The 24,127-nt window shown below is 40.8% G+C and overlaps 3 protein-coding genes across 6 annotated transcripts in view; all 3 read left to right on the forward strand.

The window, feature by feature from the left end:
* TMED10 (transmembrane p24 trafficking protein 10) overlaps nucleotides 1–4,456 on the forward strand; it is a 553,877-nt gene extending 549,421 nt beyond the window's left edge. The window contains exons 5-6 of the mRNA XM_050798879.1: nucleotides 80–206; nucleotides 943–4,456. Coding sequence (XP_050654836.1) covers nucleotides 80–206; nucleotides 943–1,064 — 249 coding nt within the window. The 3' untranslated portion in view covers nucleotides 1,065–4,456. The remainder of the gene's footprint in view (nucleotides 1–79; nucleotides 207–942) is intronic.
* Nucleotides 1–24,127, forward strand: part of ACYP1 (acylphosphatase 1) — an 820,450-nt gene that overhangs the window by 737,946 nt on the left and 58,377 nt on the right. The window lies entirely within an intron of this gene.
* The window catches only part of NEK9 (NIMA related kinase 9), a 44,907-nt gene continuing 29,656 nt past the window's right edge, over nucleotides 8,877–24,127 (forward strand). For all 3 annotated transcript variants that reach the window (XM_050798687.1, XM_050798688.1, XM_050798689.1), the window contains exons 1-8: nucleotides 8,877–9,251; nucleotides 11,692–11,869; nucleotides 14,705–14,760; nucleotides 15,296–15,366; nucleotides 16,926–17,031; nucleotides 18,872–19,003; nucleotides 21,976–22,086; nucleotides 22,881–22,945. In XM_050798687.1, coding sequence (XP_050654644.1) covers nucleotides 9,033–9,251; nucleotides 11,692–11,869; nucleotides 14,705–14,760; nucleotides 15,296–15,366; nucleotides 16,926–17,031; nucleotides 18,872–19,003; nucleotides 21,976–22,086; nucleotides 22,881–22,945 — 938 coding nt within the window. In that variant the 5' untranslated portion in view covers nucleotides 8,877–9,032. The remainder of the gene's footprint in view (nucleotides 9,252–11,691; nucleotides 11,870–14,704; nucleotides 14,761–15,295; nucleotides 15,367–16,925; nucleotides 17,032–18,871; nucleotides 19,004–21,975; nucleotides 22,087–22,880; nucleotides 22,946–24,127) is intronic.

Here is a 24,127-nt window from a genome sequence, read left to right on the forward strand (position 1 = left end):
AGACTCTTCTGTTGCCTTCTTTATGTTCTTGACTGAAGCGATGTTTTCAGAGAGCTGAAAATATTCCATTCTTTTCCAGATTGCAAAAGTTGAGAAGCTCAAACCGTTAGAGGTAGAGCTGCGACGCCTAGAAGACCTTTCAGAATCTATTGTTAATGATTTTGCCTACATGAAGAAGAGAGAAGAGGAGATGCGTGATACCAACGGTGAGGGGGAAGGCGACTCTTATTTCTTAAGTGACCCGTAAAAGAGACAGTCTCCAAACTTTCAATTCTGGTGTATCCTTTTCTCAGTTTTGCCAAGGCGGGTATATGGAAGGGAAATTGCTTACTTCGCTGTTGTTGCTGCTAAAGGTAAATGAGCCTTGTTAGATTTTCAAGAGAGTAGAAATTGCTACTGTGATAGGCAGTTGACAGCATCCTCAATTAGTCTATACCCATATCAAATTGATAGCAGCAAGCTTTGTTATTTTCAACATTTATATATAGGATAATGAACTTTTTTTTTTTTTTTTGAGACGGAGTCTCGCTCTGTGGCTCAGGCTGGAGTACGGTGGTGTGATCTTGGCTCACCGCAACCTCCGCCTCCTGGGTTCAAGCGATTCTGCTGCCTCAGCCTCCCAAGTAGCTGGGACTATAGGCGTGTGCCACCATGCCTGGCTAATTTTTCATATTTTTAGTGGAGACAGAGTTAGCCAGGATGGTCTCGATCTCCTGACTTCATGATCCGCCTGCTTCAGCCTCCCAAAGTGCTGGGATTACAGGCGTGAGCCACCACGCCCAGCCAGGATAATGAACTTAAAAAAAAAATTATCTGAAATCCTACTATTAGACCTAGGGACAGAGTGAAGTTAATTAATTGCCTTTACATCCCTCCCCTGCCATTGTTTAGCCAGCTGAGGAGGCTCACTCATTATGTTTACAATGTTTTTGTTTTTTTTAGAGTCAACAAACACTCGGGTCCTATACTTCAGCATCTTTTCAATGTTCTGCCTCATTGGACTAGCCACCTGGCAGGTCTTCTACCTACGACGCTTCTTCAAGGCCAAGAAGTTGATTGAGTAATGAATGAGGCATATTCTCCTCCCACCTTGTACCTCAGCCAGCAGAACATCGCTGGGACGTGCCTGGCCTAAGGCATCCTACCAACAGCACCATCAAGGCATGTTGGAGCTTTCTTGCCAGAACTGATCTCTTTTGGTGTGGGAGGACATGGGGTACCACCTACACCCAACAAATCAATGAGGGACTTTTTAATTTGGTAGGATTTTGACTGGTTTTGCAACAATAGGTCTATTATTAGAGTCACCTATGACAAAAAAAATAGGGGTTACCTAGATAATGCCAAAGTCAGCATTTGTCCTGGGTTCCCTTGTGTGATCTGTTTGGAGTATGTTTTCTTTTCTCCCACTTGCTCAGCAGCTTGGGCTTCCATTCTAGTTCTTTTACCAAGATTTTTGTGTAACCATGTTGACTTCATTCGGATTGCCCTCTTTCAATTTCCTTGTGAAAACACCCTTAACTTTCTCTTTACCCTTAGCTGAAATGTTTACGTAGCTTCTGGTGATACCTTTTCCATGATTTTATGTCTTAAAATGGTGATGGATGTGACACCTCATAAAAGTGAGCTTTGAACTGTAGATAACGCTTAAAGAAAATGTCATTTTAGACAATTAAAATATTTGTGCTTAACTGCTTGAACTTTTTTCGTGTGTGTATTTAATTTTATGCAATATTATCACATGTGTAGATTCATGTGACCACCATCACAAGAGACAGTTCTGTCACATGAATCCCTTTCGCTGCCCTTTTATAGCCACAGTCACATCCCTTTCTTATACCCTCACCCCAACCTGTGGCTACCACTGTTCTGTCCTCCATCTCTGTAATTTTGTCATTTCAAGAATGTTGTGTGAACAGAATCATACAGAACGTAATCTTATGAGGTTGACTTTTTTTCATTCAGCATAATTCCCTTGAAATCCATCCAAGTTGTTGCATGTATCAATAGTTTCTTCCTTTTTTTCTTTTAAAAATTTTTATATATTTAGGGGGTATGTACAGATCTTCTTACATGCATATGTTGCATCGTTGTGAAGTCTGGGCAGTTCCTTTTGATTGCTGAGTAGTATTCCATGGTATGGATGTACCACAGTTTGCTTAACCATTCACCCACTAAAGGACATAAGAGTTGTTTTCAGTTTTTTGCCCTTACTAATAAAGCTGCTATGAACATTCATGTACAGGTTTTTATGTGAACATACATATTCATTTTCTGGGATAAATGCTCAAAAGGGCACTGTTGGGTTGTATGGTAAACACGTATATTTTTGTAAGAAACTACCCTACTCTTTTTCCAGAGTGGCTGTACCTTTTACATACAGCCACTCATACAATTCATACAGCAATGTATGATTGATCCAGTTTCTTCACATCCTCACCAGCGTTTGGTATTACTACTATTTTTTATCTTAACCATTCACATAGATGTGTGTAATGACACCACATGTGGTTTTAATTTGCATTTTCCAATGGCCAATCATGTTGAGTATCTTTTCATGTGCTGATTTGCCATCTATATATCCTCTTTGGTGAAATGTCTGTTCATGTCTTTTGTCTGTTTTCTATTTAGGTCACCTGTTCTTTTTACTATTGAGTTTTGAGAGTTTTTTTTTTTTTTAATATGTCCTAGATAAAATTCCTCTGTTAGATACGTGGTTGCTTGAATTTTTAACATAACTTATACCAAGGAAAAATAAATAAAATTTCCAGCTCTTGCATGGCCAGTCACGTAATTCCTGTCCTTCAGTGTTCCATCTAGAGAATTAAGAGATACGATGTATAAAATAGACATCTAGGAGGGCCATTAAGAGAGTAAATACTTAAAAATACATGTTAAGAAGGCAAAGCCAATAATCACTGTAGGAGTATGAGGTGCCTAAGGGCCAAAACTAATGTAAATAAGAGAAAATGTGGATATAAATGACCATGTTTATAAAGTTATGAAAAATGTTGTGACTTGAAATCTTTCCCACATCTTCCAAAAAAGTAGGTAGGAATTTATCCTTTCTGTAATCTCTTTTTAACCCTGCTGACTATTACAGGGCTTGTTTAATCACAGTCGCAAGAATTACATGTATCTTACAGTAAAGCAGCAGAATACTGGAATTGTTAGAGAACCCTGATGTGTTGACCTGGATAAAGTACAAAGGTGGAAGAGGGAATGAGTTATGTTGTTAAAATCTCAGGCTATTCTGTTAATGTTCCTGCTACTATGAACTCAAACCGTTTTTTCCCCCTCTTTTGACTCTGTTTATCTTCCTCTCATGTGGCATAAAAGTAGCTCTGTCGTTAACTTGTACAACATTGCCATCTGCTGTTGAGAATTGGTAGGTACTGCTTCTGAGAACCTGGCTGCAGATCCTTAGCATAGGCAGCAAAGGTTGAGAAAGTCTATCTGTAGTATTACATATACTAAGTCACAGAGGATGCATCCAAGTAGAGAAGATAATATGTGGGTTAAGATCCATCCTAAAACTTTTTTTTTTGGGGGGGGGCAGAGTCTTGCTGCGATGCCCAGGCTGGAGTGCAATGGCGCTATCTTGGCTTGCTGCAACCTTCACCTCCTGGGTTCAGGCAATTCTGCCTCAGCCTCCTGAGTAGCTGGGAATACAGGCGCACACCACTACGCCTGGCTAATTTTTGTATTTTTAGTAGACAGAGTTTCACCATATTGGCCAGGCTGGTCTCAAACTCCTGACCTCAAGTGATCCACCTACTTCAGCCTCCCAAAGTGCTGGGATTACACGCGTGAGCCACCATGCCCAGCCTCCATCTTTAAACTTTTAAATGTGAAATTCTATTATGTACCATTAGCCTAACAAGATTTTCTTTCCTATTTCTGACTGGTGCCTTTCCCCTTTTTAGGAGCAATGAAAGCTACTCTGTTAGTTATGTTCTTCTGATGTGATAAAATGTCAAGAAGATAGGAGAAGAGAATATTTTATGTTGTTGATGCTTTTGTTCCCAAGTGTGACCCTAAACTTAAGCTTTGTAGGAGATGACATTCTTTCATGTCCCTTCCCTTTACTCATGCCTATCAACTGGGACATTTTGTGCTTTTGGTTTAAAAGTTAATTGATATTATACCTTGGTTTTATCCAAAAAGTAAAAGTATTTGCCTTTGACAAAAGACTGACACAAGAGCAAATAAGCTTTAAAATCAGGGGTGTTATGTGCTTTCCTCCATTTTTGAGCATATTATCCAAAATGGTCTGTATAAATGAGAATGATGCAGTTTAAATAAGCCTTGTATACCATTGTCATGGACCCCTGTCATAAAGCCATTTTTCGGTTTGTTTGGGAAAGAGGCATATGGGATTTATACAGATTCACTTGTAAATGTTGGATTGGGGATTTTTGTGTAAATTTTCTCAAATAAAGGCTAGCAGAAACCATTTTAGGTGTATGTTCTGTTACTCTTGAGTACTTCTATGTCTGGATTGGTGATAATTCTTCCATATTTCTCCATTTTAAATTATGGCAAATGATACCTGATGAATTAGAGAAAAAATATTCAGTTATTCTTCAGTTACTGCAGATCGATAGTTTATATGAGCTAGTAAAAGATATTTTTTGTATGTAATATATGTAAATTTTATACATATATATGTATATATAATTAAGAATCCTTAATTTTGCATCCTCAGACCAAATACGGTTCTGTAAGCTAGGCATTTTATTCTATCTTCTCTCTTTCGGAAACTGTTACTATTAGGTTCGCTCAAAAGTGATTGCGGTTTTTGCAATTAAAATTGCAACTACATAGAATCACTCCTACAGAAAGCCGTCTCCCTTGCCTTTCATTCCTAAAAGCCTAAAAGACCCCCCCCCAATATATGACCCTTCAGGACTCACTTTTTAGGCCTAGCATATCCAATGCAAAACCCCACTCCAGGAGGTAAAGGCCTTTTCTCCTCTCCTTTCACTTACAGTTGAACATTTTTCACAAAGCTTTCCAAGAGCCAGTATGAAGTGCTTTGCACACTGACTGGCTGGCCTCTTATTTATCCTCTTACCTCTGTTCTCCCTCACATAAATTTTATTATGAATCCATAGTCTGTAGTGTAGTGGTTCCCATTATTTGGGAATAATTTTTTTTTCTTTTGAGACGGAGTTTCACTCTTGTTGCCCAGGCTGGAGTGCAATGGTGCCATTTTGGCTCACCGCAACCTCTGCCTCCTGGGTTCAAGCAATTCTGCCTCAGCCTCCTGAGTAGCTGGGATTACAGGCATGCACCACTACGCCCAGCTAATTTTGTATTTTTAGTAGAGATGGAGTTTCACCATGTTGGCCAGGCTGGTTAAACTCCCAACCTCGTGATCCACCCACCTCAGCCTCACAAAGTGCTGGGATTACAGGCATGAGCCACTGCACCCAGCCCAATACATGCTTTATAAATCATTTATTCAGTCTGTTGCAGTGGTGTCTCATATAATGTTGAGATGCATGTATGATTTTAAATTTTCTAGCATCACATTAAAGAAGTAAAAACAGGTAAAAATTTGCTGATTCTCCAGCCTCCGAGTAGGTGGGATTACAGGCACATGCCACCACACCCAGGTAATTTTTGTATTTTTAGTAGACAGGGTTTCACCATGTTGGCCAGGATGGTCTCGAACTCCTGACTTCGTGGTCTGTTCACCTCAGCCTTCCAGAGTGCTGGGATTATAGGCATGAGCCACCGCGCCCAGCCAAAAATTATTTTTAGTAGTATATTTAACCTAATATACCGAAAATATTATTCAACATATAGTTAATATAAAAATGGTTAAGGAGATGTTTTGTATTCCATTTTTCATGTAAAGTCTTGAAAATCCAGTGTGTATTTCAAGCTATACTTGAAATTAGCTTAAAATTTCGATAAGCTTAAAATTATACTAGCCACATCGATAGCTTAAAATTAGACTAGCCACAATTCAAGTGTTCAGTAGCTACATGTAGCTAGTGGCTACTGTGGCAGACAGTGAAGGGTATAAACTTGGGTTGGTCTTTGGTAGGTTCTTTCATCTTGACAGTAACTCTATGGCCCCTGGGAATTTGCCATTCACAAATTGGAAACTTCTGCAAAATAGCATTCTAACCATTCACTTGTTAGAGTAAAATGCAGAAATAGTTTGGTTTCAGCCAAAGGCGCTTTAAAACTTTACACCTTGGCCAGGTGCAGTGGCTCACGCCTGTAATCCCAACACTTTGGCAGGCCAATCACTTGAGGTCAGGAGTTCGAGACCAGCCTGGCCAACATGGCAGAACCCCCCCCCCTACTAAAAATATGAAAATTAGCTGGGTGTGGTGGCAGATGCTTGTAATCCCAGCTACTCAGGAGGCTGAGGCATGAGAATCACTTGAACCTGGGAGGTGGAGGCTGCAGTGAGCTGAGATCATGCCACTGCACTCAGCCTGGGTGCAGAGTGAGACTGTCTCCAAAAAAAAAAAAGTTATACCATTAGAATAAATGTTGACTATTTTTGAACTTATGAATATTCAAAGGTAAGACAATTAGTTTCAGTTAGATCCAGTATAATGAAGAATTCGGCAGGAATGTCTCTGCTCTGTAATAGGACATGTTTCTTCTAAGCTTGTAGTATCCATGCATTATCATTAGAACAATTCAGTTTCAGGCCAACCAAGTTATAGAAAACTAGTTCCTCGTTGCAAAGGTGCCAGAAAAAAATAAATTTTTAAGTTTTGGCTGAAATCTATTCAGCCTCTTTGAAAGTCAACATTCCCAATTTTAAGTAATTTTTTTTTCCCATTCAACTGAGAAACTATTGAGCATCTTTTCTGTTTAACAGATTAACCAAGAATAATAGAATTAACAGTTAATAGAATTAACAGATTTAAGCCAAACTAAACTCGAGTTTATCTAGATAAACAAGAGGCAATACCTATCCTCAAAGTGCCTTCTAATTAATAGGAGGATGTAGATGGAATGGCCTCTACCTGGAATGATGTCTCTAGTTTATTTAGCCACCATTGGACTTAACATTTTGTATATTCCTCCAGGGAGCCTGCACTCACACAGCAAGTTTGGCTTGGACAGATGCCCCTCCTAAATGCCTTTCTAGAATCTTGCACTTTATAGCCCTTATACAAACTGTTTTAATTGCCTGGTGGTTTTCTGTTACATGAATTGTAAGCTCTCTTAAAGTAGAAACTTTTCACAAATCCATATGACACATTTTTATGTATTTATTTGAGACAGGTTCTCGCTCTGTTACCCAGGCTCAAGTGCAGTGGCATGATCTTGGCTCACTGCAACCTCCGCCTCCCCGGTTCAAGCAATTCTTGTGTCTCAGCGTCCCAAGTAGCTGGGATTACAGGTGTGTGCACACCCGCTAATTTTTGTATTTTTAGTGGAGACAGGGTTTCACCATGTGGGCCAGGCTGGAATCGAACTCCAGGCTTCAAGTGATCAACCCACCTCGGCCTCCCAGAGTGCTGGAATTACAGGCCTGAGCCACCACGCCCGGCTAGTCACATGGCTTTCTCTTAGCCCCATCACATCCTGCTTTTTCAGATTGCTGGGTTTAACTTCCCAGCTCCCTCTTACTAGGTCTATCACATTAAGCAGGTAACTTAGGTGACTCTGTTTCTGTAAAATGGGAATGTTAGGATAATACATAATACATAGGATAATACATAATAATGTGGGATAATACGTGAAAAACCTTTAGCATAGTACCCAGAACATAACACTCAATAAATGTTAGCTGTTATGTCTGTGATGTAGACCATATTCTCACAACTTTATAGAGTTCAAAAACAAGCTTGGAGATGAGAAGTTGCCCAAGGTCACATAACTGATGGAACACCTATTGTTCACCGTATTGCTGTTTTCCTACTTGACGGTAGGGAGCATGTTATTGCAGATCTCCTGTTCCCAGTGTGGCACTGAATGCTCAATGTTTCATGAGATCATATGGGCAAAGATCTGGAAAAATCTGAATAAACTGAACCCGGAAAAAGAGACGGGGGAGAAGGAAAGTGTCAGGAGAGTTGACTTAAAATATTTTTGGAGTTGTGTAGAAGAGGGAGGGACTTAGGATGGCTCTGGGAGAAAGAACTGGAACCAGGGACTGAGATGACAGGAGGCGGACATTTAGGCTGTCTATATTTCTTTTTTTTTTTTTTTTTTTTTTTTTGAGACAAAGTCTTGCTCTGTCATCCAGGCTGGAGTGTAGTGGCGCGATCTCGGCTCACTACAACCTCCTCCTTCCGGATTCAATTGATTCTCCAGCCTCAGCCTCTCAAGTAGCTGGGATTACAGGTGCCTGCCACCACGCCTGGATAATTTTTGTATTTTTATAGAGACGCGGTTTCAACAGTTGGCCAGGCTGGTCTCAAACGCCTGACCTCAGGTGATCTGCCCACCTCGGCCTCCTAACATGCTGAGATTACAGGCGTAAGCCACCTTGTCCGGCCATATTATCTTTACTATACTATCTTTCTAAAAAAGAATGCTGTCCAACGTTGGAAGGTGAAAGAAGGTGTACACTGGGAATGCTTCCCCAATCACCCTCTTGTCACAGACCTGAGGTCAAGATGAGACTGGACGACCTCTGAACCTCGAAGTTGTATGGGGACCGGACCAGGGAGGCAGAGGAGGGTAAACAGACCCGAGAGGCCGTACTGTCAGTGATGCCCTTGTTCCCGTGGGAGCCCTTCGGTTCCACGCAGTTCCCACCACGCGCCCGCCAATCCCAGCCCGAAGCCTCACTTTGCAGGCCTTCCCCGAAAGCGGGAAGCCTTGGCCGCTAGATTAGCCAAGCTGGCAAGCAAAGGCGGAGGAAACTCAGCCGGGCCGGAAACACAGAGAACTGCTTCCGGGTCAGGGGGCAGGAGCCACCATGGAGCTTCGCGGGGTTGCTGGGCTGACGGATCCGCGGGCCGGCATCTGAAGCGAGCGGGACGCAGCGCGGCCAGCGCCTCCGGCCATACGCAGGCCGGTCCCGAAGGCCCGCGGCCGCCGCCATGTCGGTGCTGGGCGAGTACGAACGACACTGCGATTCCCTCAACTCGGACTTTGGGAGCGAGTCCGGGGGTTGCGGGGACTCGAGTCCGGGGCCTAGCGCTAGCCAGGGGCCGCGAGCCGGCGGCGGCGCGGCGGAGCAGGAGGAGCTGCACTACATTCCCATCCGCGTCCTGGGCCGCGGCGCCTTCGGGGAAGCCACGCTGTACCGCCGCACCGAGGTAGCGGCCCTCGGCACTGGCCGTCCTGTCTGGCGCTGTCGGGTCGCCCCGAGTCCCTTCTTCCCGGCCCCGCTTTCTCAGCGTCGTGAGCTTAGTGCTTTAGGCGCCCACAGGATATATGTGTCAGGGTCTTCACCACTCTTCCCACTCATCGGCACTCGAAATTGGCAAGATCATAGGTTTGACTAACTAGTCATTTTTGATTGGCCTAAGTCACCTAACCATCTCTGAGCTTTAGCTTCCCCATCTGTAAAATGGGCTTACTGATAATACCTTGAAATCATCCTTTTTTTTTAAAGATTATCTTGAGAATGAAACGAAGGCGCTTGTTCTGTAAATTAAAGTGGTATACGAATGTGAGGTATTGCCAAAACTTCCTTCCCCTCATGCTGTATATATAGTTCTCCAAGGTCGGGGTGAGGAGGACGGGCATAGCTTCAAAATCCCCACACCGGTGGCACCTCCGTAGTTTGTGTCATTATCTTTAAGTTCAGCTGTGATCACTCAGTTGGAAGCTTTTCTTGAAGCTCATTGGGAAGATCTTTGTGTGTTGATTCTTTATCAGTGTTTATCCTACAGGGTTTATGCATGGGAAGTACTCTGTTGGTATATTCTAAGCCATTAGTTCTTAATTTGGGGGGCACAAGGACCCCTTTGAGAACCTAACATAAGCAAAGTAATCTTACCCCCTCCATCAACACATTTGCACATAGGCACATCCTTTGGAGAGATCCATGGATCACGGAATCCCAAGTTAAGAATATATACTAGTGTAAAACCCTGCAGTGATGATTCTACTTCCAAAAACTAACGATATACTGGTTTTGATCATAAAATCTTACTTTAGGGTAAACATTTAATGAGAACTTGCTGGGGTTGCTGAAAGTGATCCATCCATCTGCAGTTCTGGTGTGTGTTCCAAGCCAGCATACTTTTAAGGCTGAAAGATGGAGAAGGAGAGAAGTGGTTGCAAGAAAATATTTTTAAGTGTTCTTTTTTATCCTGATGCCACGTTAATGTATGATGTTAGAGTTATTCTTAGTAGTCTGTTTTCTTTTTTGCACTCAAAATGAGAAAGAGGAGATAAGGATTGTTATTTCTATATTTTAGTTAGAGAAACTAAGACAGTATACTTAAGTGACTTGCTCACTTAAGTTATAAGTAAATCTTGGACTAGAACTAAAGTCTCACATCTTACCCATTGCCTTTTTATTATTATCCTGTTGAACTTGATTACTGGGTTTGTTTTGAGTTAAATTTGATTACACTTCTCAAAAATTGCATGGCGTTATCCATATCACCAAATATTTATTAGGTCTGTGAATTTACAGAAGTTCAGAAGCACTCTTTTCCTCTAGAAGCTTATATTTCAATAGGAAAAGTTGGCCATTGTTAGTAAACACATAGCATTAAGTTGTATATGTAGAGATATGAAAAGAATGGACAAATATTTCAGTGTATGGGGTCTAAAAATTAAAGGCATGGTTACAGCAAAAGGTTCATCAGAGTCTTCAAAAACATTGTAAAGGCTTGGCAGAGGCATTCAAAAGGATGGGGAGGGTTACATTGGTGGAGATGCTCCTGGGCTAGGAAGCAGTGTCAGCAAAAAATGAGGCCAGGCACAGTGGCTCATGCCTGTAATCCCAACACCTGGGAGGCCAAGGTGGTCAGGTCGCTTGAGGCCAGGAGTTCTAGACCAGCCTGGGCAACACAGTGATACTCCATCTCTTAAAAAAAAAAAAAAAAAAAAAAATTAGCTGAGTGTGGCAGTGCAATGCCTGTAGTCCTAACTACTGGGGAAGCTGAGGTAGGAGGACTGCTTCAGCCCAGGAGTTCAGAGCAGAAATGAGCTATGACTGCACTCTATCTCAAAAAAAAAAAAAAAGATGGTAGACATCAGGAGCTACAGGTAAGTTTTCAGGAATGGAAGAAAATGTGATACATAAAAGTGTGAGAGATTATAGAGTTGCTAAAGGGGGCATGACTTATCCAGAAAGGGTAAATCTAAATTTATAAAACTAGAGGCAAGTTTAGTATTTTCATTTTAGAAGCTGTGACCAACTATAGATAATTGCTCCCCAGTTCTCTACCTCTCAAGTATTCATGCCCTGCCATAATCACCATCATGATTAGCAGTCTGTCATAGTATCCTCAATAGAATCTTTTTGAGACCTATGCCCAGCCCATATTTTTACCTGGAACTGACATCATGCAAATTGAGTGTGACGACGACGTCGTAATGCTTTACTTCCCCTGTCCTGCGATAAATTATAATGCTAAATTGTACACATAACCTTTGAAGTCTGTTAAAAGGAAAAAATAAGAGGAGTCAGTCTCTGCTCCTCTTAGGTAGTTTTGCTTCTAGGCTTACAAATCTAGGTGTGGATTCATTTGCTGCCAGGCAAGAGGAAAAGCACGATACCTCTGTTACTGTGTTTAGGATGACTCACTGGTTGTGTGGAAGGAAGTTGATTTGACCCGGCTGTCTGAGAAGGAACGTCGTGATGCCTTGAATGAGATTGTTATTCTGGCACTGCTGCAGCATGACAACATTATTGCCTACTACAATCACTTCATGGACAATACCACCCTGCTGATTGAGCTGGAATATTGTAATGGTAAGATAGAGTTCAGTGGGACCTTCTCCAGCAAGACTTTCATAGACTCATAGTTACCTTGAGGAGAAGAATATAAGAAGAGACATATACAGTGATAAAAACTTTAAATGAATGTCTCGAGTTTAAGAGAAACTTTTCAGGCCTTGGAGAATTTTGAAGTGGTTAACGAAATAAGGAGAGGGATTTTCCCCTGCATATCCAAATTTTCTCTTGTGATTATAGTTCCATTTTCAAACTATCTTTTCTTCGGTTGGATTTTACATTTATTTTTCAAGTTTTTTTTTTTTCATGAAATGACATTAGTTAACCAGAATGTGGCTTGGCAGTGCTTGATACAGTATTTAATAATATCTTGTAGGTGATATTTATTTATATTTTCAGCTAAAGCTATCCTATTGAAAAGTAGTCCAAAGATCATAACTGAGTGAAAGTGGTATATGGTAAAGCATGGCGCTATTTATCTGATCCCTGATTTCTTCAGATCATTTTGCTTGTAAGATAGCAGTATAGCCTAGTTGTTAAAGAAAATAGACTCTAAACCCAAGTTTGTCTACTTTCTAGCTCTATAACCGTGGCAAGAAACTTAACTTCTCTGTGCCTCAGTTTCCTCACTTTATTTTTATTTATTTTTTTGAGACAAAGTTTTACTCTTGTTGCCCAGGCTGGAGTGCAATGGTGCCATCTTTGCTCACCACAACCTTCGCCTCCTGGGTTCAAACGATTCTCCTGCTTCAGCCTCCTGAGTAGCTGGGATTACAGGCATGTGCCACCACGCCCAGCTAATTTTTGTAGTTTTAGTAGAGACAGGGTTTTGCCATGTTGGCCAGGCTCGTCTCTAACTCCTGACCTCAGGTGATCTGCCCACCTCTGCCTCCCAAAGTGCTGGGATTACAGGCTTAAGCCACCGCACCCAGCAGTTTCCTCATTTTAAAATGAGTTTGTTGGCCAGGGACAGTGGTGCACGCCTGTAATTCCAGCACTTTGGGAAACCAAGACAGGCAGATCACTTGAGCATAGGAATTCGAGGAAGGCCTAGGCAACATAGTAAAACACTGTTGCTACCAAAAATGCAAAAAATTAGCTGGGTGTGGTGGTGTGCACCTGTAGTCACAGCTACTTGGGAGGCTGAGGAGGGAGGATGGCTTGAGATAGGGAGGCAGTAGTTGCAGTGAGCTCAGACCACTGCACTCCAGCCTGGGCGATGGAGCCAGACCCTGTCTCAAAAAAAAAAAAAAAAAGGCTGGGCATGGTGGCTCACGCCTGTAATCCCAATGCTTTGGGAGACTGAGTTGGGCGGATCACGAGGTCAGGAGATCAAGACCATCCTGGCCAACATGGTGAAACTCTGTCTCTACTAAAAATAACAAAAATTAGCTGCACATGGTGGCGCGTGCCTATAATCCCAGCTACTGGGGAGGCTGAGGCAGGAGAATCGCTTGAACCAGTGAGTTGGAGGTTGCAGTGAGTGGAGATCACGCCACTGCAGCCTGGTGACAGAGCGAAACTCCATCTCAAAAAAGAAAAGTTTATTGATAACAGTACCTACTTTCTAGGATTGTTATATTACATGCATAGTATTTGGTAGGTAGAAAGTGTTTGCTACATACTGTACTAGCTGTTAATCATCTTATTGCACAAGAGAACCTCCAAAGCCCTTTTCTGAACTGCATGCTAAAGAGGTTCCAGCATGTTCGTCCCTTATAACTTTCTTGTGTAAACTCTTGTATATTATGATCATTGGTGATCAGTGCCATATACAAGATTCTGTTAAAAATTTTCAAAGTAGGAGAAGCCCTAGGACATTAACTTCTTTTGTGATTAGGAAGAACTAGAACAAATGATACATTTGTTGAAACTGAGTTACTAAGTTGCAGGGGAAAAGAAGTAAAAACTTACCCAGGGCTAAAGTGTAAGTTGTAGTTGCAGGTGGGATGTAAGATGAACCATGATTACTTGCGGTCTGTATTACTAGATAAAGGAAAGAGAGAAGTAAATTCACACTTATTCCACAGGAAGGAATTAGTAAAGAGAGTAATGATAGGAAACAGTCTAGGGGTAGACCCTAAACTTTGGGAAATTTTTTGGTGTGAAGTAGAAAATTTGTAAATATATACCCTATAAATACAAAACATTGTATCACAGGTGTAATCCAATTTTTTTCTTTTTTTCCTGAGATAGACTCTCACTGTCACCCAGCCTGGAGTGCAGTGGTGCGATCTCAGCTCACTGCAACCTCCGCCTGCCAGGCTCAGGCGATCCTCCCACCTCAACCTCCTGATTAGTTGGGACCACAGGCACGTGCCCCCACACCTGGCTAATTTTTTGTATTTTTGGTAGAGATAGGGTTTTGCTGTGTTGCCCAGGCTGGTCTTGAATTCCCAAACCCAAACGATTTGCCCACCTCAGCCTCCCAAAGTTCTGGGATTATAGGCGTGAGCCACTGTGCCCAGCCTAATCCAAATGTTATAGTAGTCACAACTGGGAGAGTTGTTACAAAAATATTACAGAGTTCTTAAAGGAGAGTTCTAGAAAAGAAATCTGATTTTGAATATACTTGTTGGGAACAACAAGAATGGTCTTTACTCACATCTTTTCTTAAAATGTCTTTTTTTTAATTAAGACTCTTGTGTTAGGGAGATCTTTGAAGAATATTTCTGATGCAGTCCTTGAGAGATGGGAAGAGTTTTGTGCCCATGTGAAAAGTCAAAAGAAGTAGTTGCCTATGGAGAGAAAGCAGAATCCTTCATTTGCTTGTGTCACCTAAAAAACCCTGTAACAGGAGCCAAGCTTTGATCTGTATTAAGCAATTCAAACCTGTGTCTTGTTTAATTGCAGGAGGGAACCTGTATGACAAAATCCTTCGTCAGAAGGACAAGTTGTTTGAGGAAGAGGTAATTCATATTTCTATGGAAGGAAGTTAGAATTGTAGTGTTGTAATTCTTGCATTCTAGTTCTGTATTTACTCTTCCAATAATGAAGAGTGTTTTTTTCCTTTTGTTCAGACTCCTTCCAGGCTCTGATATTCATGAGAAAAGAAACCTCTAACAAGGAAGCTGTCTATAGCTGCTTCCTAAACGTTTTACCTCCACATCATGATTCTCTGTGGGCTTTCTTTCCTGGTTCTATTACTGCATACTGGTATGCCCAGTTTTCTATAACTTTGCATTCTTCCTGAGTTTTTCCACATGTCTGCTTTACCATACTATATATTATAATGACATTGGAACGATTTTATGAGGAACCTGTTTTTTGTGTTTTTTTACCCCTTCACTTTTCTTTGCCTACTCAACCTGCAAGGAAGAGATGTCATGTTGAATCATAACTTCTGGTTGCAGCTTTCTTTGTTTTGTTTGTTTGTGTATGTGTGTGTATTTACTTAAATGGAGCTTTTTGTTTCTAATCCAAATATTTATTTTTTCTCTGCAGATGGTGGTGTGGTACCTATTTCAGATTGTTTCAGCAGTGAGCTGTATCCATAAAGCTGGAATCCTTCATAGGTAAAAAGTAAAAAAATTTATGGATGGATTCTTCTCTACCAATTCAGCCCCTACCCTGGATACCCCCCAACAACACTTTTATTTTCTTGATTAAGCAGCCAAGAGTTTTTCCATTTATATCATTAGGAAAGGAAAATAATGAGGAATGTTATTTTCACTCCCTGAAGTTAAACCATGTTTATGATCTAGGAAGAATCTCCTCAGTAGCCAAGTACTACTTAGTCATTTTACAGACAAAAATTTTAGAATTCAGTTTGTTAATTCATCAGTAAAGCCTAGAAAGCACTATGAGAAGTAGTATTTGGTAAGATTCACAGCAGTAATAATTGGCAATTCTTTTTAATTCTATAATTAAGCGCTTTTAATTTAAATAAAAACCTCTTCACTTTGTACAGTTAATTGTACAAATTTACCAGATCTTTAAAAACAAGCACATTTCCATTCATTTCTAGCTATAGAAGAGAACCATCTCAGTAACATTTTCACATCATTATACCCTTCTTAAGTGAGTCATCGACTAGTGCCAGAGATTAATTATAATACACTAAGATTTCTTTTTTTATTGGTTTGTTCATTCAGTTAACATATATTTCTGGATAGCTATTGAATGGCTTCTGTTGCATGTTGTTATTTTCTTTTAAAAGTAACAAAGTATATTGTTCTGGTTTATTCACATCTTTCAATAAGGAAGCCATAGTGAACCAGGCACAGTTCATTTTGTTTTACATATGGTCAATTAATCTTTAGAAAAATAGCCTGTGATTTTATTTAGATGACTAAATGGCCTAATCATATCGTTGTGGGGACGTGTAGGCCTCTTCTCTTGCCTTAACAGATTATTTGAAACTTTGACACCAACCAAGTTAGTTAAAGTTGCCTTGATATCATTTAATTCAAGGCATAAGTGATAGTTGAAGAGCTGTGGTATCTTATGGGAATTATGGTTACCTAGAGCACCATTTTCCTCATCTGACCCTCTCAACTTTTCCTAATAGCTTCAGTAGTATGGGAGATATTTCTATGCTGTGAAGCCCTAGAGGATGAAGTTAATTCTCTGCCTTCACTCCTTTAAAGTCCTCACTTCAGTGTTAAACACCATGTGAAAGTGACGACCACTGTGGGATGTTTAGGACAGAATATGAGCAATGGTAACACTCTTTTTTTATTTTATTTTAGTTTTTGAGACAGGGTCTCACCCTGTTGCCCAGGCTAGAATGTAGTGGTGCAGTCATGACTCACTGCAGCCTCAGCCTCCTGGGCTTAACTGATTCTCAGGTGCTTTAGCCTCCCGAGAAGCTAGGACTACAAGTGTTTGCTACCACGCCTGACTAATTCATTTTTTGTAGAGATGGGGTCATACTATGTTGCCCAGGCTGGTCTAGAACCCCTGGCCTCAAGCAATCCTCCTGCCTTGCCCTCCCAAAGTGCCGAGATTACAGATGTGAGCCACTGCACCCGGCCCACACTCATTTTTATTCTGTAATAATCCTGGGCAAGACGGGGGATGAAATAAAACAATTACCTGTGTGAACTTAATTTGCAGCATCTTTTTTTTTCAGAGATATAAAGACATTAAATATTTTTCTGACCAAGGCAAACCTGATAAAACTTGGAGATTATGGCCTAGCAAAGAAACTTAATTCTGAGTATTCCATGGCTGAGACGGTATGTGTTGCCCTTGTCTTAATTTTTATTTTCTTTTCTAGTACTGGGAAATATAACTATACTCCCTAAATCTTGCATACTTTTCTCAATATTCTTTCAAGTTTTCCATACTTTTAATGAATGTCTTCAGAAGTCTTTTTCCTGGGCCCACTAGCAGGCATTTAAGTCATTGCCCACGTTACGCCTCTGACCTCATAACCTTTTTCCAATACTGATTAGGGGCTTAATCTAAAAGCAACAAAATGCTTTACTGTTTTGTCCAGGTTAGGGTCTTTAGTAGATTTCACTTTATCTCTTATTTAATGTTTGAGCTCAAGGTGTTAGACATCTCTTTTTGTTTTTCCTTTGAATGCTTCTGGTTCGAAGAGAACCCCTATATTACAAGTGAAGGCTGATGCTCAGAGAACAATCTACTCTTTATTATTATACACAGTCTGAACTGCACAGGGTTCCCCTCTCACGTGATTTTGAGAAAGATCATTGGTAAAGAGTAGACATAAGTTGATCTTTGGGACAGTAATCTTATCCTTTTAGGAATTATAAAACCCAGTTATTATTCTAGTTTCACAATGCTGTATCCTTAAAAGAACTTGAAAACTGATTTTGGCCAATAATTTTTTTTTTTTTTTTAATAATGTCAAGATTTGTCTGCAAGCAATTTAGATGTTTAGGGTTTGGAGTCTCTGCTTCAGGGACTCAGATGTTTCTATGATGGAGGCCAAAGTGAGCTTCTGAAGAAGCAATCATGTCTTTATATGGATTTTTCTCATCAAGAACAATCTGATAAAACCAAGACTTGACTCTTTTTAGCTAGTTAAATGCAAAGAAGGAATGATATGAAAATTTATAAAAGCCATGTAAGCCATCTGAAATTTGCTTTGCTTTGCTGATTAAAGCTGACTATGAGTTTTATTAGAGCTGCTAGGGCCTTCATTATATCTCATCTTGGGAGAGGCATGACTTCTTAGGACATTTTTATTTCCAAGTTTATTTTTGAAGTCAGAAAATCTTTTTCAAATTCAAAAGAAATTCACAAGGCCGGGCGCGGTGGCTCAAGCCTGTAATCCCAGCACTTTGGGAGGCCGAGGCGGGCGGATCACAAGGTCAGGAGATCGAGACCACAGTGAAACCCCGTCTCTACTAAAAAATACAAAAAAAAAATTAGCTGGGCGCGGTGGCGGGCGCCTGTAGTCCTAACTCAGGAGGCTGAGGCAGGAGAATGGCGTGAGCCCAGGAGGCGGAGCTTGCAGTGAGCCGAGATCACGCCACTGCACTCCAGCCTGGGCAACAGCGTGAGACTCCCGTCTCAAAAAAAAAAAAAAAAAAAAAAAAAAAAAAAAAAAAAAAAAAAAAAAAAGAAATTCACTAGTTGTGTTAGCGTAACAGATGCCAAATTGGGCCATTTTAAAAGTTTCATTACGTGTATTTTAGTTAGAACATCTAATTCCATCATTCAGTTACCATCTCCCCACTGCCAGTGTTTGGGTTTTTTTCCCATTGTGAACTTAGTAAGTAAGTCTTTAAGTATGTGTAAAGTCTTCAGCAGGCCTTGAACGCCTGAAGCCTCTGTGATCTAGGAATCACACAGCTATTGAGCCCCTCAAGTTACCATAGTTCCTTTATCATGGAGATTGTCCCTTTATAATTGACCCAAGAGATTTGATATGAATAAGATTTCTTTCCATAGTGGCATCATCTCATAAAAACCATTTTGGAATCTGCTGATGAATGTTTTATGGTTGTTATCACTAGTTCCTGGGAAATTTAATTAAGCTGTTGAAATGTTAACATAGTTACCTCAGAAAAGAAGTTATTCTTTGATTGTTTCTTTGTTGCTCAGCTTGTGGGAACCCCATATTACATGTCTCCAGAGCTCTGTCAAGGAGTAAAGTACAATTTCAAGTCTGATATCTGGGCAGTAGGCTGTGTCATTTTTGAACTCCTTACCTTGAAGAGGACGTTTGATGCTACAGTAAGTTGGCGTATTATCCCTATATTGCATTTAGCAGGTTGCAAATGGTACAGCCTGACTAAGCAGATCAACTCTATTCCCAGGCTTCTGATTTCTGGCAAAAATAACCTGTATTCAGGTACAAGATTAGTAATCTATTATTAAAATGCTATCGACCCAGCCAGGCGCAGTGGCTCATGCCTGTAATCCCAGCATTTTGGGAGGCCGAGGTGGGTGGATCACTTGAGGTCACCCTGGCCAACATGGTGAAACCCCATCTCCATTAAAAATACAAAACTTAGCTGGGTGTGGTGGCGTGCCCCTGTAATCCCAGCTACTCGAGAGGCTGAGGCACAAAAATTGCTTGAACCCAGGAGGTGGAGGTTGCAGCGAGCCAAGATTGCACCACTGTACTCCAGCCTGGGCAACAGAGCAAGACCCTGTCTCAAAAAAAATTAAAATTAAATTAAAAAGTTCATCTCTTAGGCCGGGCGCGGTGGCTCAAGCCTGTAATCCCAGCACTTTGGGAGGCCGAGACGGGCGGATCATGAGGTCAGGAGATCGAGACCACCCTGGCTAATACAGTGAAACCCCGTCTCTACTAAAAATACAAAAACTTAGCCGGGCGAGGTGGCAGGCGCCTGTAGTCCCAGCTACTCGGGAGGCTGAGGCAGGAGAATGGCGTAAACCCGGGAGGCGGAGCTTGCAGTGAGCTGAGATCTGGCCACTGCACTCCAGCCTGGGTGACAGAGCGAGACTCCGTCTCAAAAAAAAAAAAAAAAAAAAAAGTTCATCTCTTAAAAGCAAAAAATGGAACATGATGGTTCACTTTTTCAAGCAGTAGGAATTGGAACATTATTAACAGCAGCCAGATGATCATGCAACTACTGCATCACTTTCTTGGAAACGTGTAAAAGGATGCAAATCTAGTGAACAGAATGGAAGGGAGCAAAAGACAATTGTTTTATCTGGGTCTCACTCTGTTGCCCAGGCCTGGAGTGCAGTGTCGTGATCATAGCTCACTGCAGTCTCAAATTCCTGTGCTCCAGCAGTCATCCCGCCTCAGTTCCTGAGTAGTTTGAACTACAGGCATGCCTCACCACACCTGGCTATTTTTTGTAGAGATGGGTTCTCACTGTGTTACCCAGGCTGGTTTCAAAATCCTGGCCTCAAGTGATCCTCCTGCCTCAGCCTATGCTAGGATTACAGGTGTGAGCCCCCATGCCCAGCATATTTAGGCCTTTTCCTAAATTGTTACTTTTTTATGCCTTTATTCTATCTTTGTAAACACTTCTGACATAGCACCAGTATCACTTTATTGTACTTAACTTTTTTTATATAGCTGTGGTTTTGCCAGGTAATCTAAAACCCTTCCAAATGTTTGCTTTATTTTCTACAATACCTAACACATTGTGGGTGTTAAAAATATTCATTAACTAGAGAAAAAAAAAGTTTATCTGTTAAAAAAATAAAGATTGTCATTGCTTTATAGACAATGAATCCCTTTAAGTCTTTTTTTCTTTTTTTAAGTAAATTAAAGTACAACCTTATATAAAGCAGTGCTTCTCAAACTTTAATACACATACAAAGTCATCTTGTTGAAATGCAGATTTTTTTGGGGGGCAGGGTTGATATTCTGTGTTTCTAACAAGCTCCCAGGTGATGCTGATGCTGCTGGTCCATGGAGCACACTGAGGGGCTAAAGTGGATTCACATCCAGTTGCCTCTACCAACCAGGTGTGAGAATTTAGGCAAATCACTTCATCTCTTTGATCCTCTGTTTCATTATCTATAACATGGTAACAATATATATTCCCCATACAGAGATTCTCTCATAATGTATATGAAAAACGCAAATGTAAGGTAATGTAAATTCATTGCCCTTTCATAAGACCTATTCATTTTTCTAAATCCTGAGGGTTGTTCTAGTATATCATCTAATTCCCCTAAATAGTATGGTGGAAGAAAAATGACTTGGAGTCAGAGGCTGGGCATGTTGGCTCATGCCTGTAATCCCATCACTTTGGGAGGCTGAGGCGGGCGGATCACCTGAGGTCAGGAGTTCGAGACCAGCCTGGCCAACGTGGTGAAACCCCATCTCTACTAAAAAATACAAAACTTAGCCAGGCATGGTGGCGCATGCCTGTAATCCCAGCTACTCAGGAGGCTGAGACACAAGAATCACTTGAACCCAGGAGACAGAGGTTGTAGTGAGCGGAGATCGTACCACTGCACTCCAGCCTGGGTGACAGAGTGAGACTCTGTCTCAAGAAATATGTGTATATATATATGTTGTGTGTATATGTACGTGTGTGTGTGTGTATATATGTGTGTGTATATATGACTTGGAGTCAGGCTTTGATTGGAGTTATAGCTTCATTTTTACTATCTGTGATTTTGGTCAGTTACTTTACATCTCTGAGCCCCATTTTTCTCATATATAAATTGATAATGATAATAATTTCCTTGAATGGCGTTAGTGAGGCTAAAAAATACCATATATGTAATGTGCCTGTCTAGTTTGTAGTAGTCTCTCAATAATGGTATTACTATAATATTGTTAATATTATCATCTTAATATTATTCACTGCCTTGTCTGTTGCAGCAGGGTATTGCCTGTACAGCCACAACTAGGATATATAAATTAGAAGGCAAGTTAGTTGGCAAGGGAACTACATGAAGCCAAGAAGCATGGCTAGTCTTGCTTTCCTTTTTCTTGGGATTCAGTTGAAAGGTCAGATTATCATATACTCTGAGTATTATATTGTTGGCCACATAGTTATAGATTGTATAGCCAGTTGGCTTCATTCTGTCTGATAGTATCAGTGCATCCCTAACCATTTCTTGTTGATGCATACTAGTAGTTATAACAAGAAGTCAGACCTATTGCCAATTATTTAAATAATGGTCATAGACACCTGAGAGCCCCTACCAGTAGAGTATAGCATCATCTTCATATAACCAGGAACAATGCAGTCATCATTTTCTCATAGAACCCACTCAACCTGTGTGTGAAGATCGTGCAAGGAATTCGGGCCATGGAAGTTGACTCTAGCCAGTACTCTTTGGAATTGATCCAAATGGTTCATTCGTGCCTTGACCAGGTAGGTGTGACTTAAATATTCATTTCAGTTTCGTATTTCCCCTTCCAGCCTCAGTGTTTGGTGTATGGCATAACTATAAACCATACAAAACCACATCCAGTTCCCCAGGGTAGAGTGTATTTGTGGCTATACACAGAATAGGTATTGGTAATTCATTATAGTTGTGTGCTTCAGTGAACAAATTCTTCCTTTATTCTTTTTTGTAAGTATTAGTTTGTGAAATGAATTTCCCATCTAAATTGTGCTCCATTTTTATGACCAAGAGTAATTTCTGAATATATATTTCATAAAACTGCAATGAAAGATAATTTAACACTTTTAATACAGAATGTCTGTATTTCTCATATCTCATAGTTCCCTTGCTATGTAGTTCTAGTATTACTCAAAGTATGTTTCATGAAACACTGGAGTCAAAATCACCAGGAATGGGAGAGTTTTGTAAGTAAAAAGAAGATTCCTGGGCCCCACCCCAGACGAACTCAGTCAGAATCTCTGTGGATAAAGCCCAGAAATCTTTATTTGTAACAAACCCCTCAGGTGATTCTTCTATTCTGTATATATTGAGGTTTGAGAGCCACTGCCCTAATTGAACAAGTGAGGAAGGTGCATTATAAACATTCTCCTTCATGTACAAGTGTTGATGATAATGAGGTGAGAAACATAAAACATGGAGTATCACATAAGAAATGATTTTTAAAACAAAGGGATAATGCAGTGGTCTTTGACTAATTATCCTTAGATCCCATGTTGCCCATTTCCTTTAAGTGAAAACTAACCCTATTTTTACTTTTTAGGATCCTGAGCAGAGACCTACTGCAGATGAACTTCTAGATCGCCCTCTTCTCAGGAAACGCAGGAGGTAAATTATGAAGAAGTCACTCCATTGTCTTTTCTGAGATAGATGACTTTTAGAGGCTTGATCCAAGTACTACAAGAAAGAGTAGTGTTTCCGGACTTGGTTGCAATAGTGCTATTTTCTACCAACATCCCTGCTTTTATTGCTTAGGGATAGCTTCTGACTTTTGCCTCCTTCGCCTGTGCTATTTTGTTCTAAATGTGTACTGATGAGACCCAAGAGCCCTTCACACCTCCATCCATTGGTTTTAAATCTAGAGTTGAGGCATTAGAGTGCAGTAAGGAAGAGGGGTGTCTGGACTCAGACATCCTTATGTTTATGTCTGAATTTTGTCATCTTTGTCAAGTTATTTAACATTCTTATTTCTTAGCTTTCTCCTCTATAAAGTAAGATGAGGTCAGGATTAAAGAAGATAATGCATAAGAAGTGGTCAGTCCAGGGTCTGGCATAGGGTGCTTACCAATTGTAGTGTGAATTGGACTGGGCCTCTGGTTTTTTTATTTTTTGTTTGTTTTCTGAGACAGAGTCTCACTGTGCCATCCAGGCTAGAGTGCAGTGGCACAGTCCTAGCTCACTGCAGCCTTGAACTCCTGCTGCAAGTGATTCTCACACCTCAGCCTCCCAAGTAGCTAGGACTACAGGTGTGCACCATCATGACTGGCCAATTTTTCTATTTTTATAGAGACCGGGTCTCGCTGTGTTGCCCAGGGTGGTCTCAAAGCTGTTGCCTGGCCTCAAGCAATCCTCCTGCTTCAGCCTCCCAAAGTGTTGGGATTACAGGCATGAGCCACTATACCCGTCCTGGGCCTTTGTTTTTCACTGCATTTGTTTAGGTGGTAGGTTAGAGTTGGAGGAATCCTCTTCAGGTACATTTTGCCCATATTTGAAGTCGAGTTTTATTGACTCCTCAGAGGTTATTTCCAGAGATTTATTCTGTCAGATATCTTTAGAGATAGGAAGAACATCCTTTATCCCTCAGTTCCTCTAGGAGGTTTCACACCTTAATTTAAAACGTTTATCTTCCTTAAATGTTTGAGTCTGTATTTCATCCTATTACACTATTTTTGCCTTGCTACCCTTCTTCCTCCACTACCAGTTCTTTGTTTTTATACCTTCCAAATATTCACATACAATGCTCGTTTCAAGTCTTGCCCTTGGATACATTCTATACATCCCTAATTCCAT

Source organism: Macaca thibetana, chromosome 7 (genome assembly GCF_024542745.1).
Source record: "Macaca thibetana thibetana isolate TM-01 chromosome 7, ASM2454274v1, whole genome shotgun sequence".
Taxonomy (NCBI): domain Eukaryota; kingdom Metazoa; phylum Chordata; class Mammalia; order Primates; family Cercopithecidae; genus Macaca; species Macaca thibetana.